General features: G+C 36.4%; 2 protein-coding genes across 3 annotated transcripts; one reads left to right on the forward strand and one right to left on the reverse strand.

The window, feature by feature from the left end:
• Nucleotides 1–7517: 7517 nt before the first annotated feature.
• On the forward strand, nucleotides 7518–14277 carry LOC120348097 (putative RNA-binding protein Luc7-like 1). Of its 2 annotated transcripts, none has more exons than XM_039418215.2 (10): nucleotides 7518–7805; nucleotides 9441–9623; nucleotides 10542–10633; nucleotides 10860–10958; nucleotides 11038–11148; nucleotides 12123–12266; nucleotides 12417–12593; nucleotides 13126–13274; nucleotides 13457–13528; nucleotides 13791–14277. In XM_039418215.2, the coding sequence occupies exons 2-10, from the start codon at nucleotides 9563–9565 to the stop codon at nucleotides 13855–13857; spliced, it is 972 nt and encodes a 323-aa protein (XP_039274149.2). In that variant the 5' UTR covers nucleotides 7518–7805; nucleotides 9441–9562; the 3' UTR covers nucleotides 13858–14277. The 2 variants fall into 2 exon arrangements, with proteins under 2 accessions (XP_039274149.2, XP_039274148.2); XM_039418214.2 differs by lacking the exon at nucleotides 7518–7805 and adding an exon at nucleotides 9726–9798 and having other exon boundaries at nucleotides 9477–9623.
• A 143-nt stretch (nucleotides 14278–14420) lies between these two features.
• LOC120348099 (stress-induced-phosphoprotein 1-like) lies at nucleotides 14421–15515 on the reverse strand. Its single transcript, XM_039418216.2, has one exon. It carries the CDS (start codon nucleotides 15341–15343, stop codon nucleotides 14621–14623), a length of 723 nt encoding a protein of 240 aa, XP_039274150.2. The 5' UTR covers nucleotides 15344–15515; the 3' UTR covers nucleotides 14421–14620.
• Nucleotides 15516–20222: the final 4707 nt, after the last annotated feature.

Raw genomic sequence — 20222 nt, forward strand, 5'->3', positions numbered from 1 at the left:
TGTTTATTTTGATGAGAGTCTACTGGAAACAACATAAAATTTGAAAGGGAAGAATTGTTCTGTGATCAATTATCTGTCCTAAAGTGTAAACAACATAAAATTTGCAAGGGAACAACTGTTCTGTGATCAATTACCGTATATGGCCTACAGTGTACAGGTAAGATGCTGGCTGACTGCTAACCGGTACTGGTAGCTCAGTACGTAAGTACGATACTGGTACTGGTGCCGGTACCGGTGTCTTACCACAATGAAATTACCGTAACTTATTCTTTCACGGTCCTACCAGTGCAGTAATGCAAGCGTTGTAGCACTTGTAGCCTACTATATTTTTGTTTATTGGACACGTAGTGGACATAACGATCGTTTCAATATTATGTTGTTGTTGTTCTTGTTCTTGTTCTTGTTGTTCTTTGACACGTTTTTAAAAAGTCGCTTTTCTCTTCGAATACTGGACCAATTGCTTTGAAATTTTTAGTGGTTAAAGATAAAAATTTTCTCCAGAAGGCTATTACTTTTTTTTTCGCTATGACGTCATCAAAATTATGTTACTCTACGTGTCCATATATTTGAGCATAGCTCTCTTGTTTTGATGAGAGTCTACTGGGAACAACATAAAATTTGAAAGGGAAGAATTGTTCTGTGATCAATTATCTGTCCTAAAGTGTAAACAACATAAAATTTGCAAGGGAACAACTGTTCTGTGATCAATTACCGTATATGGCCTACAGTGTACAGGTAAGATGCTGCCTGACTGCTAACTCAGTACCGCTTGACACGTTTTTAAAAAGTCGCTTTTCTCTTCGAATACTGGACCAATTGCTTTGAAATTTTTAGTGGTTAAAGATAAAAATTTTCTCCAGAAGGCTATTACTTTTTTTACGCTATGACGTCATCAAAATTATGTGACTCTACGTGTCCATATATTTGAGCATAGCTCTCTTGTTTATTATACGTTCATCGGTGGCGAGGTTCTAAAGACAAAAGAAGGAGTAAACCGCGATCTAAATTTGATTGAAAAGCGGCATTATAAAATACTGAAAATAAAACCGTAAACAATATAAGTTTTGTTGAGTCCCGCGACAGTCTAAAAACGCTTTTCTAGTCGCAAAATCGCAAAATTTCGTGTACCTACGGCGCACATTATGTTTGGTCGCCGTTTAGGAACATACCGTCACTAAAATCGAAACACGGTTAATTGTGGGTGGGATTTGCCTTTTATCCATTACTTTAAAATTGTTGTAGAAAATTTTCGTGTTATCATCAAACAAGGTTGAAAACGCGATTTTTTCCCTGTTTCTGATGATATATAAGATAATTAATCCGAAGTATATCCATCAATTTTTATTGTACTGAAATAAATTTACTCCATGAGAATTTACAGCAGATTTACGAATTTTTCAGGAGGTTTAATCTTTAAAAATAATCGGAGTGTCAGCATTGCCATTGAACGGAGTCAATGTTACAAGCACATCTCAAATTTGTCGAATTTGCAAAATAGAAAAAATGCGGATCAAAACAATATATGATAGGCGACGGGCAGTTACCACAAATTTTTATGTCGGCAAATGGCCGAGGTATTTTAAAATTGTGAATTGTAAAAAATTGTTTTGTTTTGTCGACGCAAACGCTGGTTAAATTGAAGACAATTAAATTAATAAAGCAAGACATTTTAAATATGCCCTTATCCGTCACGAATTGATTACATTTTTCGTTGTAAACGTCGGCTCTTTTAACAAGTGGCGTAATCGCGGCGATGAATACGGTATGTATTTTTGATTTAACGATATACTTCATATGCATTTTCATTGTACGAAATAAAATTGTACTTTTCGGGATTTTATATCAGTTATTGAGATTTTTCTAACGGCGATAACGAGTTGGCAAGTTTCCAAATATGCCCCCCCCCCCTTTTGAAAATCCTGGCTGCGCGCCTGGTTCTATTGACTGCGACAACATTCGCGAGATTTTTTTTTTTTTAAAATACAGTCATAGTTTTGGTGTTTAACACGATCATTATTCCATGAAATAACAAATATAGCTTCAGTTGATGCATCGGATTCCTTGCCAAATGATATCATAAATTTCTGCTGTCTTTTCAGTATTAATATAAAGTCATTTAATCTGTGTTTCCTTACAGCTGATTCACGAGGGTAGTTTCGTGCATAGTTTTTGTGATTCGTTATATGGTACCCATCCACATTGCTGACTTTATTCTGGCAGCTTATAAAGATTAAGAACAAAGGTTTATTTTCTTGACTAGTGAATGCATGCGTATTCTTCTTCCCATTCTGACTTGACAACTCCGTTTTCATCTTCGTATTATTACCCCTGACTTGACATATCGCAAGTGAGATTCGCCAACTCAGCAACATACATTTGACCATTGTGACGTAGGATTTGTCGCTTGGCTAATTTAAAACTCCACACCAAAACGATTTTCATACTAAAACATAATTTGTCTTAATTATTGATGAAAACTTCTTCCACCGCTTAATAAATTAAAATGAGTACTACACTAGTTTCTTTAATTTAAATTTGGATAATAAATGATCGTAGTGAGAAGAGCCACAAAAAACTCCAGTGAGCCGCAGTTTTCCCACCGTTGCACTACGCACTATGTAGGGAGCGGTATGTTAGTCGTTGGTAGGGAGATAAATCATCAATTCAAAGCTATTTCTTGCTTTTGAAGCTTTGCGCAATTTGTAAAAATCCTGGAGTTGTTATATTTTGCATGGGCAAAACAGTTTTAGGAGTGCCAAAGGTTTCTCTCAAATTCATTAACTTGAAATGTTTAGAGAAGTTTTACAAATATTCTAGGAAATATTTTCTGTTGAGTCAATTACACAATTACCAAAGCAATGTAAAGCAGACAATTCCAGCAATGTTCCAGAACTATAACTGCCAACCACGGCCATGTTCTTTTTTAATTGTTTTCAATAATTAAGTTATCGTACAAAATTTTGTGTTCAAGCAATTCAATTTTCAACCTACTTGTTTTTAAACTTGCTAAGACAAGCTTAAATCATTGAGGGCCACAAAACGCTCGTGTTACATGTAGCAGTTAGTGAATGAACTTAACAGTCAACAAGCTAGGCGGTTAACGAAAATGCCACTACCCTACCTTAGTTAGTCCGCTTTAGGCAGACGGTGACGCGATACGGTCAATAGGGCGACAACTTCACGATCCCTAGATCGCCGTGGCGACCCATTTAGACGTATTTTTGATATATTTTTCACGGAACACTCGGAAGACGCTCGCGGAACACTAGTGTTCCGCGCAACATAGTTTGGGAAACGCATTGTTAGTGGGTATGTCCGCCAACCAATCACAACAAATGTATTTATTGTTGAGAAACAACAAAAATAACGAAAGGGTTAAAGAAGGGTAATTACTAATATATATATTTTATTGTTAGGTCTATCTTAGAACCATGATATAATCTTATGGTGCTTGGTAAACCATTCTACATAATGTGTATTTTGGTACATGGAAGGCACCTAGTGTAGCAGATCTAGGGCAATATGAGGGGACAGTAGTGTGCTTGAAAATTACCCTATGAATGCCTTTGAAAGTTTGTCGTCAAAATAATGGTGCATAAGTTTCGAAATATCAAATTCATAGACGTGGTGAAGTTTCATCATGTTAAATCTACGGTACAAAGTATCAAATCTGGTGCGTGTGCCACTTGTGCCTCGTGTCCCTTTCGTCTCACGTGTCCCGCTTTTGCGCCCATGGACATTTGGGTACTCCCGTAGTGTATCAGGTTAGGTTTAGACCATAATTTTATTCCGATTTTTCTTATTTTAGTTCTATTACGAGTTCGGAGACTATCTGTGTTAGCATTAAGTCAATTCTTATTGCATGTGTGAAGATAATATTAATTTGCGTAAAAGAACGAGCTACGCTTGTTGGCGAATTATTTAAAACAGATTTCGTTATGAGCATATGAATGTATTTCATGGTGGTCATGTCTGTTGTTGGTCTTGTTGGACTGTTGCAAATTTATGTTAGAAGTCCAAGTAAGAATAAACATTTGCTTTTTTACTGTATATTTGGCAATGCCTTTCTGATATGTTTGTAATTTATTCCATTTGTGAATGTGACAGTTGGATTCAAATTTGGGTTTATCTAAAAATTCTCACAGTCTTGTTGTTTATTTGGGATTGTATTTACCGAGTCGTTGGATGTTTTGGTTTCTTGGAGAGATCGAATATTCATATAGAATGCAATGAAAACAGTTTCGTGGAACTCGATTCGTGGATAATTTTGAGCGATACCGGAGTATGATCTGGCGAAATTGTTTTATCATTGGGATATAACAAGCTAAAATTATAAATTCTTACGTGAAACGTCACTCCGCGATTAACCGGTCAATTGTACCCGGTTAACGGTTTAAGTGTTTTCCCTGAAATTCCCAACCCTAGTTTTTATTTAAATAAAAACTGACATTATGTGTTTAGTATTGTGTGACTGACTGTGGTGATGGTGAATCAACAATGGATGTTTCCCCGACCATTGACCCCAGAAAAATTCTTCCTATATTTTACAATTGCAACATTTTTGGTTCTCATTTTAAGGGTGAATTCGCGAGTTGGCCCCTTAAACGGGTTTATATGTTTCAAACAATCATTTTAATTCAAAATATTCAACCCTGTTATTTAAAAGTAACGGTAGAAAAGTTTAGCCTTGTCTATTTTTGGGCTAATTTTTGATTACTGCAATTAAACTATATGAGAAGACAGTATAATCATTGGGTTCCATTATATTCGCGCCCATGAACAATTGCACCCGCATATTTTAGCACTCCCATACAGATTGCGCCCATGAACATTTGCACCCATGGACATTTGCACCCACGTACATTTGCACCCACGTACATTTGCACCCACGGACATTTGAACCCACGGACATTTGCACCCACGTACTTTTGCACCCGCGTACATTTGCACCAACATACAATTGAACCCACATACATTTGCACTTGTGAACATTGGCACCCACGGATATTCGCATCTATGAACACTTGCACCCATGTGATTTTGCACCGAAAAGAGGTTCCATTGTCATTTGTGTCGAAATAGGGACATCCTAATGATATATTTTATAATGAAAACGAGCTCACTGCAAACCCGAACGTACATGATTGCAAATGTCTGTGGGTGCAAATGTACGTGGGTGGAAATATACGAGGGCGCAAATGTCCGTGAGGTGAAAATGTACAAGTGTGCACATGTACGGGGGGGAGGGGGGCAGAGGGCAATGGGTGTAAATGCTCGTTGGTGCAAATGTCCGTAGGTGCAAATGCACATGGGTGCAAACGTCTATGGGTGCAAATTTTCGTAGGTGCAAATGTCCCCGGCCGCAAATGTGCATGGGTGCTAATGTCCGTGGATGCAATTTATATGCGGATGGTAAAATCTATAGGTGGAAATGTATGGGTGCAAATGTCCGTGGGTGCAAAACTATGCAAGTGCAAATGTTCTGAGTGCAGTTTACGGGTGCAAATGTGGTGTCACTTAATCATTGAGCTATTTGATTCGTTCTGAAATTTTCAACACACAACAAAAACTAACAAATACCATGCAAAAACGAGGTAATGTTTACAACCATGCCAGAAAATCTGTCTGTGTGACTACTAAAACGTCTACTGTTACGTCGCTTTTCCGAAATGGAAACAGAGCTTTTCCAAGAAATGCTGAGGATTTTCTTGCTTCATTGGTTGAGCTTGGCATGTTTTTCCAACTTTGTGCATTGCATATTGTTTGTTACTCACAATCGACTACACAATTGCTAGTTGCGAACGATCTTACTCAAATTTTAAACAGGTAAAACATATTTGAGGTCTTCGATGTTAAATTAACGCCTGTCAAGTTCATCGTTGATAAGCATGGAAAAGAATTTCCTGACGAGCGAGGTGAAAGAGGCTGTCGTTCAGACACTTGTTGCCAGCAAAGTAGCAAATGAACATAGAAATAAGTGATTTGCTTTTTGTTTATAATTGATGAGTTTGATCTTATACATGTGAGTTAGTTGCTTAGTTTGAATATATATTTATTCAATAAAACAAACGTTTTTATGTTACTCGACCCGTAATTTATTTATTTTCATGTATAACAACATTTATAATCTGTTTATCCACCGAATTATTTTTTAAATTAGGGATAAGGGGCATCATTATTAGAAACTCGCCCCGGGCAGCAGAAAAGTTTGGCACGCCCATGCTTGTGTGCGCATGTATAACAGAAATTAGGCGACCCCGGAAAATCGTCACGCAGCGCCACCCGGGGTCGCGACCCACAGTTTAATCTGACAACTGTGTTATTTTATTATTATTATTGGACACGTTTAGTGGCCATAACGATCGTTTCAATATTTTGTTGTTATTGTTATTTTCTTTCGTCATTATCATTAAAAAATCGCTTTTCTCTTCGAATACTGGACCAATTGTTTTGAAATTTTCAGTGGTTAAAGATAAAATTTTTCTCCAGAAAGCTATTACTTTTTTTTTTTGCTATGACGTCATCAAAATTATTGCCATTGGGTGGCGCTACGTGTCCATATATTTGAGCATAGCTCTCTTGTTTACTTATAGTTATATCGTAGTAGTATATATTTACGATTTAATAAAAGAAACAGCCAAAATTGCTTAGTAGATCTTAAAAATATTGATATCTACGAAAGGTATATATAAAAAAAAAACATGTAAGAATTTGCTCATGTTCTTTATAGGATAATTTGATTAAAAATGTACTGTTATGTTTATATTTTGAAAAAAAATCTCTGAAAAAACATGTAAGAATTTTCTCATGTTCTTTATAGGATAATTTGATTAAAAATGTACTGTTATGTTTATATTTTGAAAAAAAATCTTTTATGTCTCTTAAATTGTGTAATATTATTATTTATTTATTTCTATATTTTAATTTTATAAAATCCAATTAAAAAAAAATAATAAAAAAATAAGTCTTCGGTTGATCTCGCAAAACTAGAGCGAAGCGCATTCTAGTTCTATTTTTATGTATAGCGGGGATACCGTACTACAGAATCAGACCATGTAATGATATTGAGATCGCCACGCAAAATATAGAGTCAGGCGATAAAATATGGCAAAATGCATATGAACGATTTCGATAAGACACCTTGGGTAATGTTCTGTGGTCGTTAATGTTAGCTTTTTACTGATACGTTGACCATATTATTCAATCCACGTTTGACTATCGTGGTCCATATCAAATAACACAAACAAATCAATTAACACGAGCAAATCCAAAATAGCACAGTATATATAAATACCATAATATAAGCAAATATAACAGCTAATATGAATCAAAAAACAGTCAAAATTAGCACGGTGTGGTAGGCTGGTCTATTAGCGTTTCAAATTTAACAAGTAACGAATCATGATCAGGCGAATATGCAAGAAAAATCGACGCAAATAATTGATTTCTGTTAAATCCCTTATGAAATGCGTTAATTTAAATACAGTAGTTGGAAGTCTATCGTCAAAACGAGAGAGCCTTCAATTGACCCCGTAGAAATGAGAGAGAAGTGCACTCTACGTACGTCGTACAGTAACGTTATATCTCTGTCTGTGGATATGCGCGATCCCTGCAAATAAGAATAAGTTCTTTGTTAACCAAATCTGCCAACTAGACACTAAGGCAGACAGGGTACCTACTGCAGTAATTGAGTATTGGAGCTGTTGAAGGACCCAAATTTCGTGAATTTATCGAGAAAGAAGAATAGAAGTCTACGGGTGCTCTAGTCAGCAATCTGGAAGCGGTACTCCCACAGGCAGACAGCGGTAAGTTTCCGACGTGTTTACAGAAGGCTGTTTGCTAGGGCTAGGAATTTCAGGTAAAACACTTTAACCGGTTAACCTCAGCGTGACGTTTGACGTAATAATTTTAACTTTGTCACAATGGTTACAAAGCACTTTCGGGTGATCGTATTCCACTATCGCTCAAAAATATTCACTGCAAGAGATATTCAGCATGCTTCGGACATCTGGAAGTACTGAAGTATTTTAGTAAAACCCGAATTCGTTATTACATCCCATTTCCAGATTTATGTGACAAATTTTCAGTGTTCGATGGCAAATTATACTCTGAGATATCATAAAGAAAAACAGCATCAACTGCGCACTTGTTGGATGACATTAAATATATGATTTTGCAATAAAATCGTGAACAATATATTTCGACCGAAAACTAAATTTATAATTGTCAAATTTTCATAATTCTGTAATCAGCAATCTTGGTACTTCAATTATTGTTCACATTTATTGGGTCCTTACCAATACAGTTCTGCAGTGATATTCTCTTGAATTAACTGCCACAGGAGATAAATTTGCGATGACGTAATCATTTTTGAAAAAATTGTACATCATAAAGATGATTTGTACCTAAGATGTCAGTTAACGCTTAAAATAAATCATAACCGTTGTCCATCTAAAATCAGTTAACCATTACCAGTCTTTCCTAATCCAGTAATTAAGGGTGCCCAAACTGATTCCAGCGTATTAATAAAACCGGTTTCAGTGAGATGCCATTACTGCAGACCTGCGCCAAGTCAGTCCAGCAGTCAGTTTTCAGTTGCAAATTCAAGGACAATTTCAAATTCAAAGAATTTTAATTTGAAAATAGGATTCTAAAATAATGACATTTGAAGTTGAAAAAGTGTTCAGCCTTTGAGGGGCCAAACTGCAGAAAACCGATTTAAAGGAAAGTTTTTGTAATAACTCAAATTGCACTAACACCCATCCAGCCATCATTCCTGTATTTTTCAATTTCATCTTCGACGAGGATGATGAATCTTTCGCTGATACAGTGATAGCATTGTAACTTTCCAGCTTTTCGTTAAGTCAGGATTGTTTTTGTCACATGATTCACATAAAATTCAATGCTGTAAGAATTATGGCAATATTTACGCCAGAACTGAAATTTCTGCAAAGCTATATATTACTGGTCTATTTGCTGATCACTGAATGATAGATAGATCTGTAGATAGTTTATTTTCAAAACTCTCTTCTCTTTACATCTTGCTGTCTTGTGAATGTTTCTGTTTCATACTGCAGTCAAACTTGATCATCAGTGACTGTCAACCTCAAAATCAATTTCCCATCACAGTGTCTGTATTAATAGTGTATCTTACATATACATTATTATATCCGACATAATACTCATTACTCAATTTACATAATACAACCAAAGACTCAACTACAACCAAATGAATATGCCTAAATGATCTATCAGTATCTATTTCCCCTAACACTGCAAACACCTAGCCCTAAATGTCCTATAAATCTAGATGTATTTAGGATTTTCATATTTATTCCGGTGTTGAAGCCGATAACACGGCCTAATCATTTGGCCTACCGCAGCATCTCGTTTGGTTACCATCCTAATATGACGAACTAAAGAATCATTCCTTATTTCAGGATTCAGAAATTGGTCGTTGGAAGTCAATGACAGAATACATCTCACATTTTTTGCTTTACAAATACAGCAATCTCAATCACAAGCAAGTTGGTAAGCCTTCATCCATTGTACCAATTTGAAAATGTCTGCTCAAGCTCAAATGAAAGATCTTTTGGATCAGTTGATGGGGACACAACGAGATGGTGAGAAAATTTCTATTGTTACATAGTACATTTTAAAACGTTTTGTTCTTGTTTTTTGTTTCAATATTGATGGTGTTTCATTTTTAACCTTTTCATGTCAAGGTGACTTATACATTTACGACATACTATGTCAACAACGCGGAGAAATTAAATGAAAGAATAGCTTGCAGCTGCCGTGAGTGCAAAATGTTCATAAATTAGAGCGACTGTGTATTGTTTTATTTAAAATATACCATATATATATGAATGATCTATTATATATTTTTTGCGATCACTCCATTTTTTCTCAAGTATGATATGTTCAGTCAAGTCAAATTCATCAGTCAAATTAGCAATTGGTAGTTACATACCAAGGACCAAATAAAGTTGTCTGCTCATATTTTCGATACTATTACAAGACAGTTTTCTTGACTTATAGATAGTGAGTATTTTTTTATTTTAACTAACTCGAGCAACAGAAACTACAGTACAAAGTAAGGATTGGGTAAGTTGTATCTTTACAAGAAATGATCCTGGCAGCACACTCGGATTTTCATCTAATAGAAGAAATTGATACTGAGATCCGTGTGTATGTTTAAGCTTGTTTTCAAACTTTCTTGTGTCCTCTCTGTCAATTATTTTGTTTACAGACTTATATTTTTATCATGTCAGTTTTGGATAAATTTGATTTAAGTTGAAGTTTATCAATTTATTGTCCTAAACCTAAAGTAGGACAATATGGGAAGCTCTTTTGCAAAAGCAGCATTAATAACTGTTACTTCAAGACCTTTTTGTATCAATTTTAATTTTGCAGTCTACAGTCTACACATTAATAAATAAATTTAAATTGAAAGTATTGGCATTTGGTTTTCACACATTTTAAACTGATTTTAAATTTTTTCGATTATCATTATTATCAACTTATTTATGTTCTATCAGGTGTTGACACCGGTGCAGTAAGTTTCAGAGATGATGAAGTCTGCAAAACATTTCTTCTAGGATGTTGTCCCCATGAAATTTTATCTGGAACGGTATGATCTAATGATAATTATTGGTACTGTAATATATGTGATTATTTTGCATGTTGCAAAGTAGATCTCTATTAAGACGGTAAAGGTTGCATAGACATAGACATCGGGAAAATATACCAATATTTTTGGAATTGAAAATGCTGTAACCATTTCTAAAGTTTTTAAAGAGAGTTTTTTATTTGGTTTCATTTAGACCAAATTTTGACTTTCTAATTTTTTTCTCCAGAGAGCAGATATTGGAAGTTGCAGAAAGATTCATGATCTAGCATTAAAGGCAGACTATGAAATGGCGACGCAAAGCAAAAAATATTACTATGAATTTGATGTAAGCTTGTTTAGTTTTGTCTTTGCCAATTATTACATGTTTTCTCTTTCTTTCATTTGTTGATTATTTTGTTTTTTAGTCATTCGATCATCTGACACGATTTGTTGCTGAAACAGATCAGAAGATTGAGATATCAAAGAAGAAATTAGCTGAACAACAGGCTGAAATAAGTGCAGAAGTAAAAGCAAAGGTTTGTTCAATTTATTTTCTGATTGATCAGTATTCATGGCATCAACAAGCTTGCTTCATTGTTAAAGTGTATTTTGAAATTAACGTGGGGACTGTTAAACAATTTTGTACGTACCTCCTATATGGTGATGGTTATTTTGTGAAGTGGTTCGTAAACTGTGATACACTTGACCAGTGGGTATCAAACTTTTTAGCGCCCCCTTTTTGGAAATTGTCAAATAACTCGCTAACAATAAGCTACAAATAACAGATAGTAAGGTTCCACGCTAAGGATAATAAATATACAAGCACAACATCGCTTTGCAATTTCTAATCCAGGGGTTCCCAAGCTTCTTTCAGGACGACCCCAAAAACAAAGTGTCCTGTGTCAATATATATTTTTTTTTATGAAACTTTAGAGCTTCTTTCACTGGACTTATGAGTTTGGTCATGTGGTGGTATTAAGTAAAATAAGCTAAATCCAAACAATGATGTCATAATAAGCACCTACATTTTCTATAGCATAAGCATAGAGCGGATGCCAATGGGCCTGTTTTACAGTTAGCAATTTAACATGGTTTGTCAAATCTTGGATGTTTTGTACATCCATCCTCTACCATACCTCAGCGACCCCATGACCTGTTTGCGACCCTACCTATCACTCCGACCCAATTTGGGGTTGCGACCCCTGGTTTGGGAACCCCTGCTCTAAACAATAAAGATATGTAAATATCTGAAATAAGGGCGAGATCAAATCTGACAATTATTTTTAATTAGCTTCACACCTCTCAAAAAACTGTCTATATGTCCCTTGTGGGGTTTGCCCCACCATTTGCGAACCACTGCACTAGACTAACTAAAGCATTGCAAAATATCAACTCATTTTCTAAAAAATTACACCATATCTGCCAGCAATTAGAGCTTGACATTAATCAAATTCATCAATTTGCATATCATCGAAATTTGTGTAATGAAATATTTTTGTCTTTCATCTAGGAAGCTAAAGTTCAGGAGCTCACAGATCAAATTGGTAAATTATTGGCAAAAGCTGAACAACTTGGCTCTGAAGGTGAAGTTGATGAAGCTAAGAATGTTCTAGAAGAAGTTGAAAAAGTCAAAGATCTTAAAAGAGAAGCAGAGGTTTGTATCTCATTTTGGGTTGTTTGCTAGGATTCAAGGGTACTTCGGTGGTGAGTGTTATTACGAAATCCAGCTTTAGCAGTCCCTTGAACCCTAGCAAACAACCAAAAATCATCCCTAAACCTATATTTATTAGTCTATAATTTACAGGATGCATACAGAAATTCCATGCCAGCTTCTACTTATCAACAACAAAAGCTGAGAGTTTGTGAAGTCTGTTCTGCTTATCTTGGTTTACATGATAATGATACTAGGCTTGCGGATCATTTCGCTGGGAAGTTGCATTTGGGATTCATAGAAATTCGTGAGCAGCTTCAAAAACTGAAGGTTTGAAATTTTGTGTTCAAGCTTATGTATTATTTCCTGCATGGCCAAATGTTTCAAGGATTTGTCGAAGTCCCAGAGTAAACTTCAAAGCAGTGTTTTCCACTGTGGGCTGTGACCCAAAGTTGAATTGCCTGAAAACTTTCTTCCATTGCTTGTTTTTTTAACAAAACATAAAAATTAGTAACTAAGTCTTGCTTTAGTTTGTGAAACTTTACTAAAACTTGATTTTATGGAGTTGGATGTTATGTAAAAATTAGTGTTTTGCATCAGTAACTAATTTTGCGCCCATAATATTAATAGTACAACATGCGTTTAGTGTTTGAGCATATTTTTGGTAGGTTGATTCCAGACTTTTTTTAAAATTTGGATCGCTTGAAAAAAGGAGGGGAACCACTACTTCAAAGCGTGTTAGAGATTAATAGGTTGGACTGTAAAAACTCCTCCCTCCTGGACTGTTATAGGTATCTTCAGGAGATTTCTGGAAAACAGTTTTGTAATTTAAAATATGTTTCATTTTTTCTATGTTGAATAGACTAGAGTCGAAGAAGAAAGGGGGAATATCGATGAAGTAAAGCAACGTCGAATTCAGGAAGCTAGGGAGGCTGAAGATAGGAAGAAAAGATATCAAGATAACAGAAGATCAAGAGAAGATGATAGATATGGTAACAGCAGGGATCGGAGGTGAATACCTTTATAAGATGCTCATTCGTATCGTATAAAATAAACAGTAACAAAGTGCTTACTTGTACGATGCAATGGAACACCACTAATGTCATTTATGTCTCATTCATGTAGTAGCCGGTATATTTCGCAAATTTGAACTTTACAATAATAAAATACAATATTACTTTTTCTAAATCAAGGTCACCAGATAGACGCAGGAGGCGAAGTAGATCAAGGGAGAGGCGTCCACGTCGATCTCGTAGCAGAAGCAGGTATGGAATTTTGTTTTAATTTAAATCTGTAATGTACGAGAATTGGTTTTACCGTTTTTTGTGGATGTACGAGCGACGTATCTCGTATATGATCTTCCTTTGAAAAAATTAAGAGACGACACTTAAAAATTTTCTGTTTTGCTCTGTGACCGTCGAGCAGCAAATAAAACCCTTTTATATTTCTTGCCCTTGTCATACTCATTGTGAGTTTATATATTCATTATTGTAGTCGTCATATTCACATTACTAAATGCATATACAGGGAACGTCGTCGACATCACAGGCGCTCAAGATCACCAGATCGTCGATACAGACGTTCCAGAAGTTGAAACAGAAGTCAAATTCAATCAGACATTTCTGGTGTGCTACCACTGCCACCAAATATGTTTTAATATCAGTTATTAGGATCACTGATGACCAAAATTTTGCCCTTTGGGTAGATTTTATTTAACTTGTAATATTGTGAACTTTGTTTTGCTTTTTTGTCCTATGTTACTTTTTGGGAGTTCAAAAGCGGGATGCACCGTGTTATTTTGTATCAGACGACGACACACCAAATTATCTACCATATTAATTTTGTCTAAGACTTGAATGAACTGGGTAACTAAGGTATACCCTGAGTAATTTTGTCCTCCACAAACGTTTTTATTTTTTAAACCTTTTTTTTTGGCTTTGGAACTGTACAGTGTCAATATTGGGAAGATGTGTTTGCATTATATGTAAAGTATAATAAATCCTGAATACTTGTACTGCTTACTCGTAATGCTTGGATAAGAAGACCTATATTCAAACGAATCTTGGATATAAATAAGCAGGCCAGAGCAAACGGTCTCGTTAATAAGGTGAAATGTGCGATCTTGCTCGTTCCGCTATCACTGACGTAAGACTTAAGTTACAAATGCCAACGTTTAATGAACTTAAACTGAAAAAATAAAATAATGAAACCCACGCAAATTGTAAAGAGGTACGTCGTTTCTTAGTCTGGAATGTGTCACGAGGAATTGCGGCTCCAGATCAGCAATTCAATTTTGCGATCGGTCGCTCTGTCCGGGGTAGGATGCTGCAGATAACCGGAGATGCGGTTTGGATAATTCAATTTTCCTTCTTGTCGGTGTTGGAGGTAACATCAGAAGTAGGTGTAAACTCGCTTTCATCGTCCATATTCGGTTTTGAGAATGCTTGCCCATTCTCTAACTCCTTCAAGAGATCTAGGGGTGGTGCAAGAAGTTGTTTCATTTTCGTGTTATGAGATGTAGCGCGAATCCGCGACATAATCATGCCGAAGAAAACTGCGAAAGTTACAAAAATCCAACGGAAAAAGGGGTTTCCGAATATGTTGAGCTGAAGATTCATGTCTAATGCAACGATCGCTGAGCAGAACACAGCAGAAAAAAATATGTATTTAGTCGTGCGGAATTTTTCTTCTTTGGTTCGTTCAGCAGATTTTACGGCCAATTCCGCTAAGGCAGTTTTCAATCCCTCATCAACCGGACAGACCTTTAATCCCCGCTCATACGTATCTTTAGCTTCGTCGTATTGCTCTGCTGCCTCTTCAACTTGCCCTTTTCTGTAGTAACCTTTGGACCAGTCCGAATTTAAACGAATCGTTGTTTCTGCGTCCTTCAGGGCATAGAAATGTTGTCCTAGCTTGAGAAATGCTAGCGACCTATTACTGTATACAACTGGATTTGCTCGATCTAGTTCAACTGCAGCAGTGTACTCCACAATTGATTCCAGATACTTTCCGTCTCGAAACAAAACATTTCCCTTTGCCTTTAGGGTCATCGCCTGTGCTGATGTATCCGTATCTGCCATTTCGAAAGATGACGTATATGGTATACTATATTATGAATATCTGTATCAAATTGAGCAAGATTACGTTGCAGAACAAATCACTGCGGCGTATTGGCGTTTGAAAATTCAGCTGTTTCAAAAAGTTATCAATCAAAAAAGCGGCCCCGTCGTTTCACCTGCTGTGGTATAAATACTATCTGTGTGAATGAAGCAAAGTGTGTGACAATTATCAATAAATGTAATTGATGAAAATTGAAGGTTCGGTTTCATCAGTCCGATAGGTCTCAGAGACATGCCTACCAGCGTATGTAGAGGGGAGGGGGCAATAGTTGACCCAATTATTACGTCACCGTGTACGGCCTTAGCTAGTTGGCCTCTCCCATTGCTGCTTATTACGCAAATTCGCGATAATGCGTACTTACCGTACGTCTTTACGGTATTATTCCCCGCCGCTGATAAACCATCTACTAAGTATATGTTAAAAACCAGGTAAAGTCAACAATCGGAAGTTTGAAATGGCTGCGACCGTGTTTTCCCGAAAATAAGACCTAGCCTGAATTGTAAAAAGGTTTTTAATCAAAAACAAAATAGAGAATTATTCGATTTTCAAATATACAAAATATGAAAACCGATATCTATTTACTTATAAGTAACACGTTTTTATTCAAAATAACTTTAAAACATGGATTATCATGACTACGGCAAAAAATCGCGTTATTGACTCACTGGGTCTTATTTTAAGGAAAGAGATTATATTAATGAAAGTATAAGACATCCCCCGAAAATAAGCCCTAGTGTTATTTTTCGGAAGAAAACTAAACCCGGTCTTATTACAATCGAATCAAAGGTATCGATCGATTAACATTTGACTCGACAAAAAAGGAATAATCGAGTTGCATAGGTTAATAACCATAGCCGCTTGCTAACCTAATATTTCCCACTCGTCGTGGACGGGAAAACAATGAAAACTGTACCACACAAATTATGTCACCATCTTGCGCCTCACTGAATAAAAGAATCGTCATATCTCTAATCCTCTTCCCAAGAATAAACGTGATAACATTCCACCATCCCTCCTGACTATCTGACGCACGGCGCCTAGAGTTCACGATCACGACTCAAAGCATAGAAAATTGTACATTCTGGAATTATGGCGTCATACAGGAAGGCAAAAAGCTCGTGTTGCACTTGCCAGAAAGTATTTCAAAGACATTTAATTTTGAAATAAATACGTGGTAAAGGGAATTTGTTTTTTTTGTTTAAATTTTTCGGTTGTTGGGCAATGAATGGAATGAAACATCGGGCTTCACCAGCAGTATATATAGCCCACAGGCCCTGAATCTTAATCCGGTCATTGAGTACGGTTTCAGAAACACCAGACCAAGCCCCAGATATGAAACTGAAACACCATGCAAGGAGTTATCAGTAATTTGTACAAATGAAATAATGTTCCTCCGAAGTCTAATCCCCAAAGGTGAAAGGACATTGGGACATCCAGACGAAATTCAAATTCGGAGTATCTTTTGGCGTTGGAGTAAGAGATAAGAGATTGATCGACCAGAGCCAGTTATCTGAATTCTTTCTTTACGTGTTCAGGGAAATTAGCCATAGCTCAATCAATCAATCCATCGTTTATTTTGTTTCTCTGACATAAGCAATACAAAAAGTAAACAGACAAAATTAATGCAGAGATACTGGGAGACGGTTATACCTTAAAAAAAAGTTAAAAAGCATACAATGAACGTGCGCCCACCAAAAGAGAATAAAACAAACACAGAAGAACGCAATTTACAATCGGGCAATACAATTTAACAAAAACAGCTAATTGAAGTAAATAATTAAATTCAATAAACTTCTACCTTTTAAATTAAAATGTGAGACGTGTATGTGTAACACAACAGTGCTTTTCCTACAAAAACACGGAACGAAAAAAATAACACTCCCTGACGCGAAACGGTGATGCGGTAGGCCTAGTTCAATTTCATTGCAAAAACAACACAGTGACAAAAAAATTGTTACTAAAAAACAAGCTTGGTAAATAGATTGAATGTTCCATAGCGGTCTATGCACAAGTCATGGATTGGGGTAATGGGTTCTTTTGTCGTTTTCGATTAGTTCAATTTAAAATTATTGTATTCGTTCCAATGCTTCCAACATCAATATCGAATTTCCACGAACGACCACCATTTCAACAGGTGCGTGCGGTGGTCCAATCTTTTCTGCTCTCCGTAACATCATCCAGAACCAGTTTCATATAAGGATCGAAACCTCGCAATATACCCGTAACAGATCGTCTACCATTTAACCTTAAATCATACCCAGACAGTGGGCAAATACGGTCGTGTAGTTGGGCGCGCCAAGTGTTGTCATAGATTTCGACGATTTATGTCATGTGTGATTAATACCCCTTTGGCATGTTCATTTTAGTTCACACTTGTATGTGGGATGTTATGCTTCAGTGGCCAAAAAGAAATATCTCATTTCGCAATCCTGATTTACCACACACGAGTCCACCTTGTTCACTAATCATTCCCGTTCAACGTATATTTAACGACCTCGGCAAGCCCAGCTTTTGTAATCGTCCCAGCTTGCTTCTGCAGAATAGCCACATGAGCTATAGTTAGGCTATATCGATTTTTGTGTGACTATTTTATAAGAGAAATTTAAATTCGTGAAACTGAATTACTTTCACCTATCTCTGTGTGAATTCTAATATATATACTAATGATGACCCCTGTGCTATTTGTCTCACCATACATTTGTGAACAGACCTAACACCCAATTTTGATATATTAGAGTAGACAAACATAGTCATATTGTTAATAATAAATTCAATTTTGGTGCAAAGGCTTATTGTTTTTTATTCTCAGCTACAGTATATATTGTAAATAGTTCTGTTTATGAGTTGTAACTTCTTACCGATTCCATACTCGAGTGCCGCCAGCCTAGGCTCAAACAGTTTTGGCCATGCTTCAAAAACTTTGTCCATCCCTGCCAGTGGCGTAGCAAGACTCTCGTGGAAATGACCCTAGAACTTCCGGACATAAGCAACGTTTTTTTCGTCAAAAAGCATAACCTGTCGCTATAAAAAGGCAATGGTAACCTAAAATTCGCGCTTTCGTGTTAGCAAACTCATCCACCATCTTCGTCATATCAAGTCTGGTCGAGCGTTCAGATTCAATACTCAGCAGCGCCAGTCCAGAGAGCCTTTCCTGCGACATCGTGCTCCTGAGATAATTTTTTATTATTTCAGTTTCGAAAACGATCTCTCGACAGTTGAGGTATTACGTGCAACGTTAGAAAGATCACCATGGCTGTACAAATATCAGGAAAACTTGTTGAAATTCTATGCTCAACCATTAATGCGTGAGCTAATTCTTTTGGAGTTTTCAACGCTCGGCAGGCCTGTCGCATAAAGAACTTTAATTTGAGCAACTGGTCCGGTAAAGCAGAACTTAAATCTTCACTATATATATATATTGCTCAAGTAAACCTCCAGCGGAATAAATTTCTTGCTCGTCGCTTTTGAGTAATTGTTCTGGGTAAAGTACCGGTATGTGAAACCGCTCGTGAATTTTACGATGCCCTTCAAAACAATGCCGTAATTGAAAAATCACTATATCCAGACAGCGATGAAATACGTTCAGTTTGAACCGTGATTCACTATTTAGCGTGGTTCGTCCAAGGTTAATTTCGTCGTTAAACGCTGGTATGTTTTTCTGACGTTTGATAGACAACTTCGGCTCAACGCCCCAAGCTTCCGCAACTTTGTCAGACCTCTTTCGTATTTCTTGATAATTGTTTCTAATTTTTTGGAAATTTTCCCAAGTGTCTCTAAGTAGAGCCGCTGCCATGCCCAAGTCTTGGGTTTGTGATTGCAGAATTTTGGATAATAAATCGATTGGTTGTCTCCATGAGAACTATCATGACGATAAAATCATAGTTTTGTAATTTGTTACGGAGCGATACGGCTTCTGATAGCTCTTCATTTTTCTCGGATTGCAGAATAATCAAATTCAAAAGTTTTTATAATATCTGCGTAACGGTAATGTAAGGCTGTAAGTGAACTGAAACGACTCGACCAGCGAGTTGGTTCAATCTTTTCAGTGTTTTGTATTTTTTCGATACAAACGATGAAAGAATATCCCGAAAAATAAAATATATCCTTTCGACTATAAAGAAAAAAAATCGAAAATTTCACGGACGTTGTTTACGGCATCGTTTATGACTGGGTTCAGGTTATGTGCTGCACCACCATACATATCCTTGTCCCCTGCACTTCACAAGATCCAATCCGTTTGCATGCAACAGATATTCTAGCTGGATTGTAAGTTCGTGCGAAGTTTGTCCAGAAACTTTATGAAATCCCAGAAACACTTCTTTAATTTTCACGTCGATTGGCAGATCTTGTTCATTTTTTACTACACGTATGTATCTATATACTGCGGAAAGTTGGTCAATTTTTGAAATATCCTGCGTGGTGTCCAAGATGATAGAAAAGAAAGGAGCCGCTTTAATTTCCGTAATGATTGTCTGCTTCAATCTGCCAGAAATCATTTGAATAATTTCATTTTGGCACGTGGAACTGAGATACTTTCTTGACCCTGAAGGCATTTCAACAAGTTTCCCCATAACATTATCGTATTTTGAAAGCAATTCAACAAACCCCAAAATGCTGCTGTCATTACCTTCGAAGAGGTTTTCTCTATGACCCCGTAGTTATAGATTTCGCGCCGAAAGCATAAGTATGATAGATATATAACGTTTCAATGATCAATCTCCAAAAATTCTTACTGCGTCGAAATTCTTCCTCGGCCAGTTTGTCAATCGTAGAACCACTTTTCCATTTCTGATATAACAGACACGATTCTATGTGCGTCGTTGTGTTATCTTCGTGTTG

Source organism: Styela clava, chromosome 11 (genome assembly GCF_964204865.1).
Source record: "Styela clava chromosome 11, kaStyClav1.hap1.2, whole genome shotgun sequence".
NCBI lineage: Eukaryota > Metazoa > Chordata > Ascidiacea > Stolidobranchia > Styelidae > Styela > Styela clava.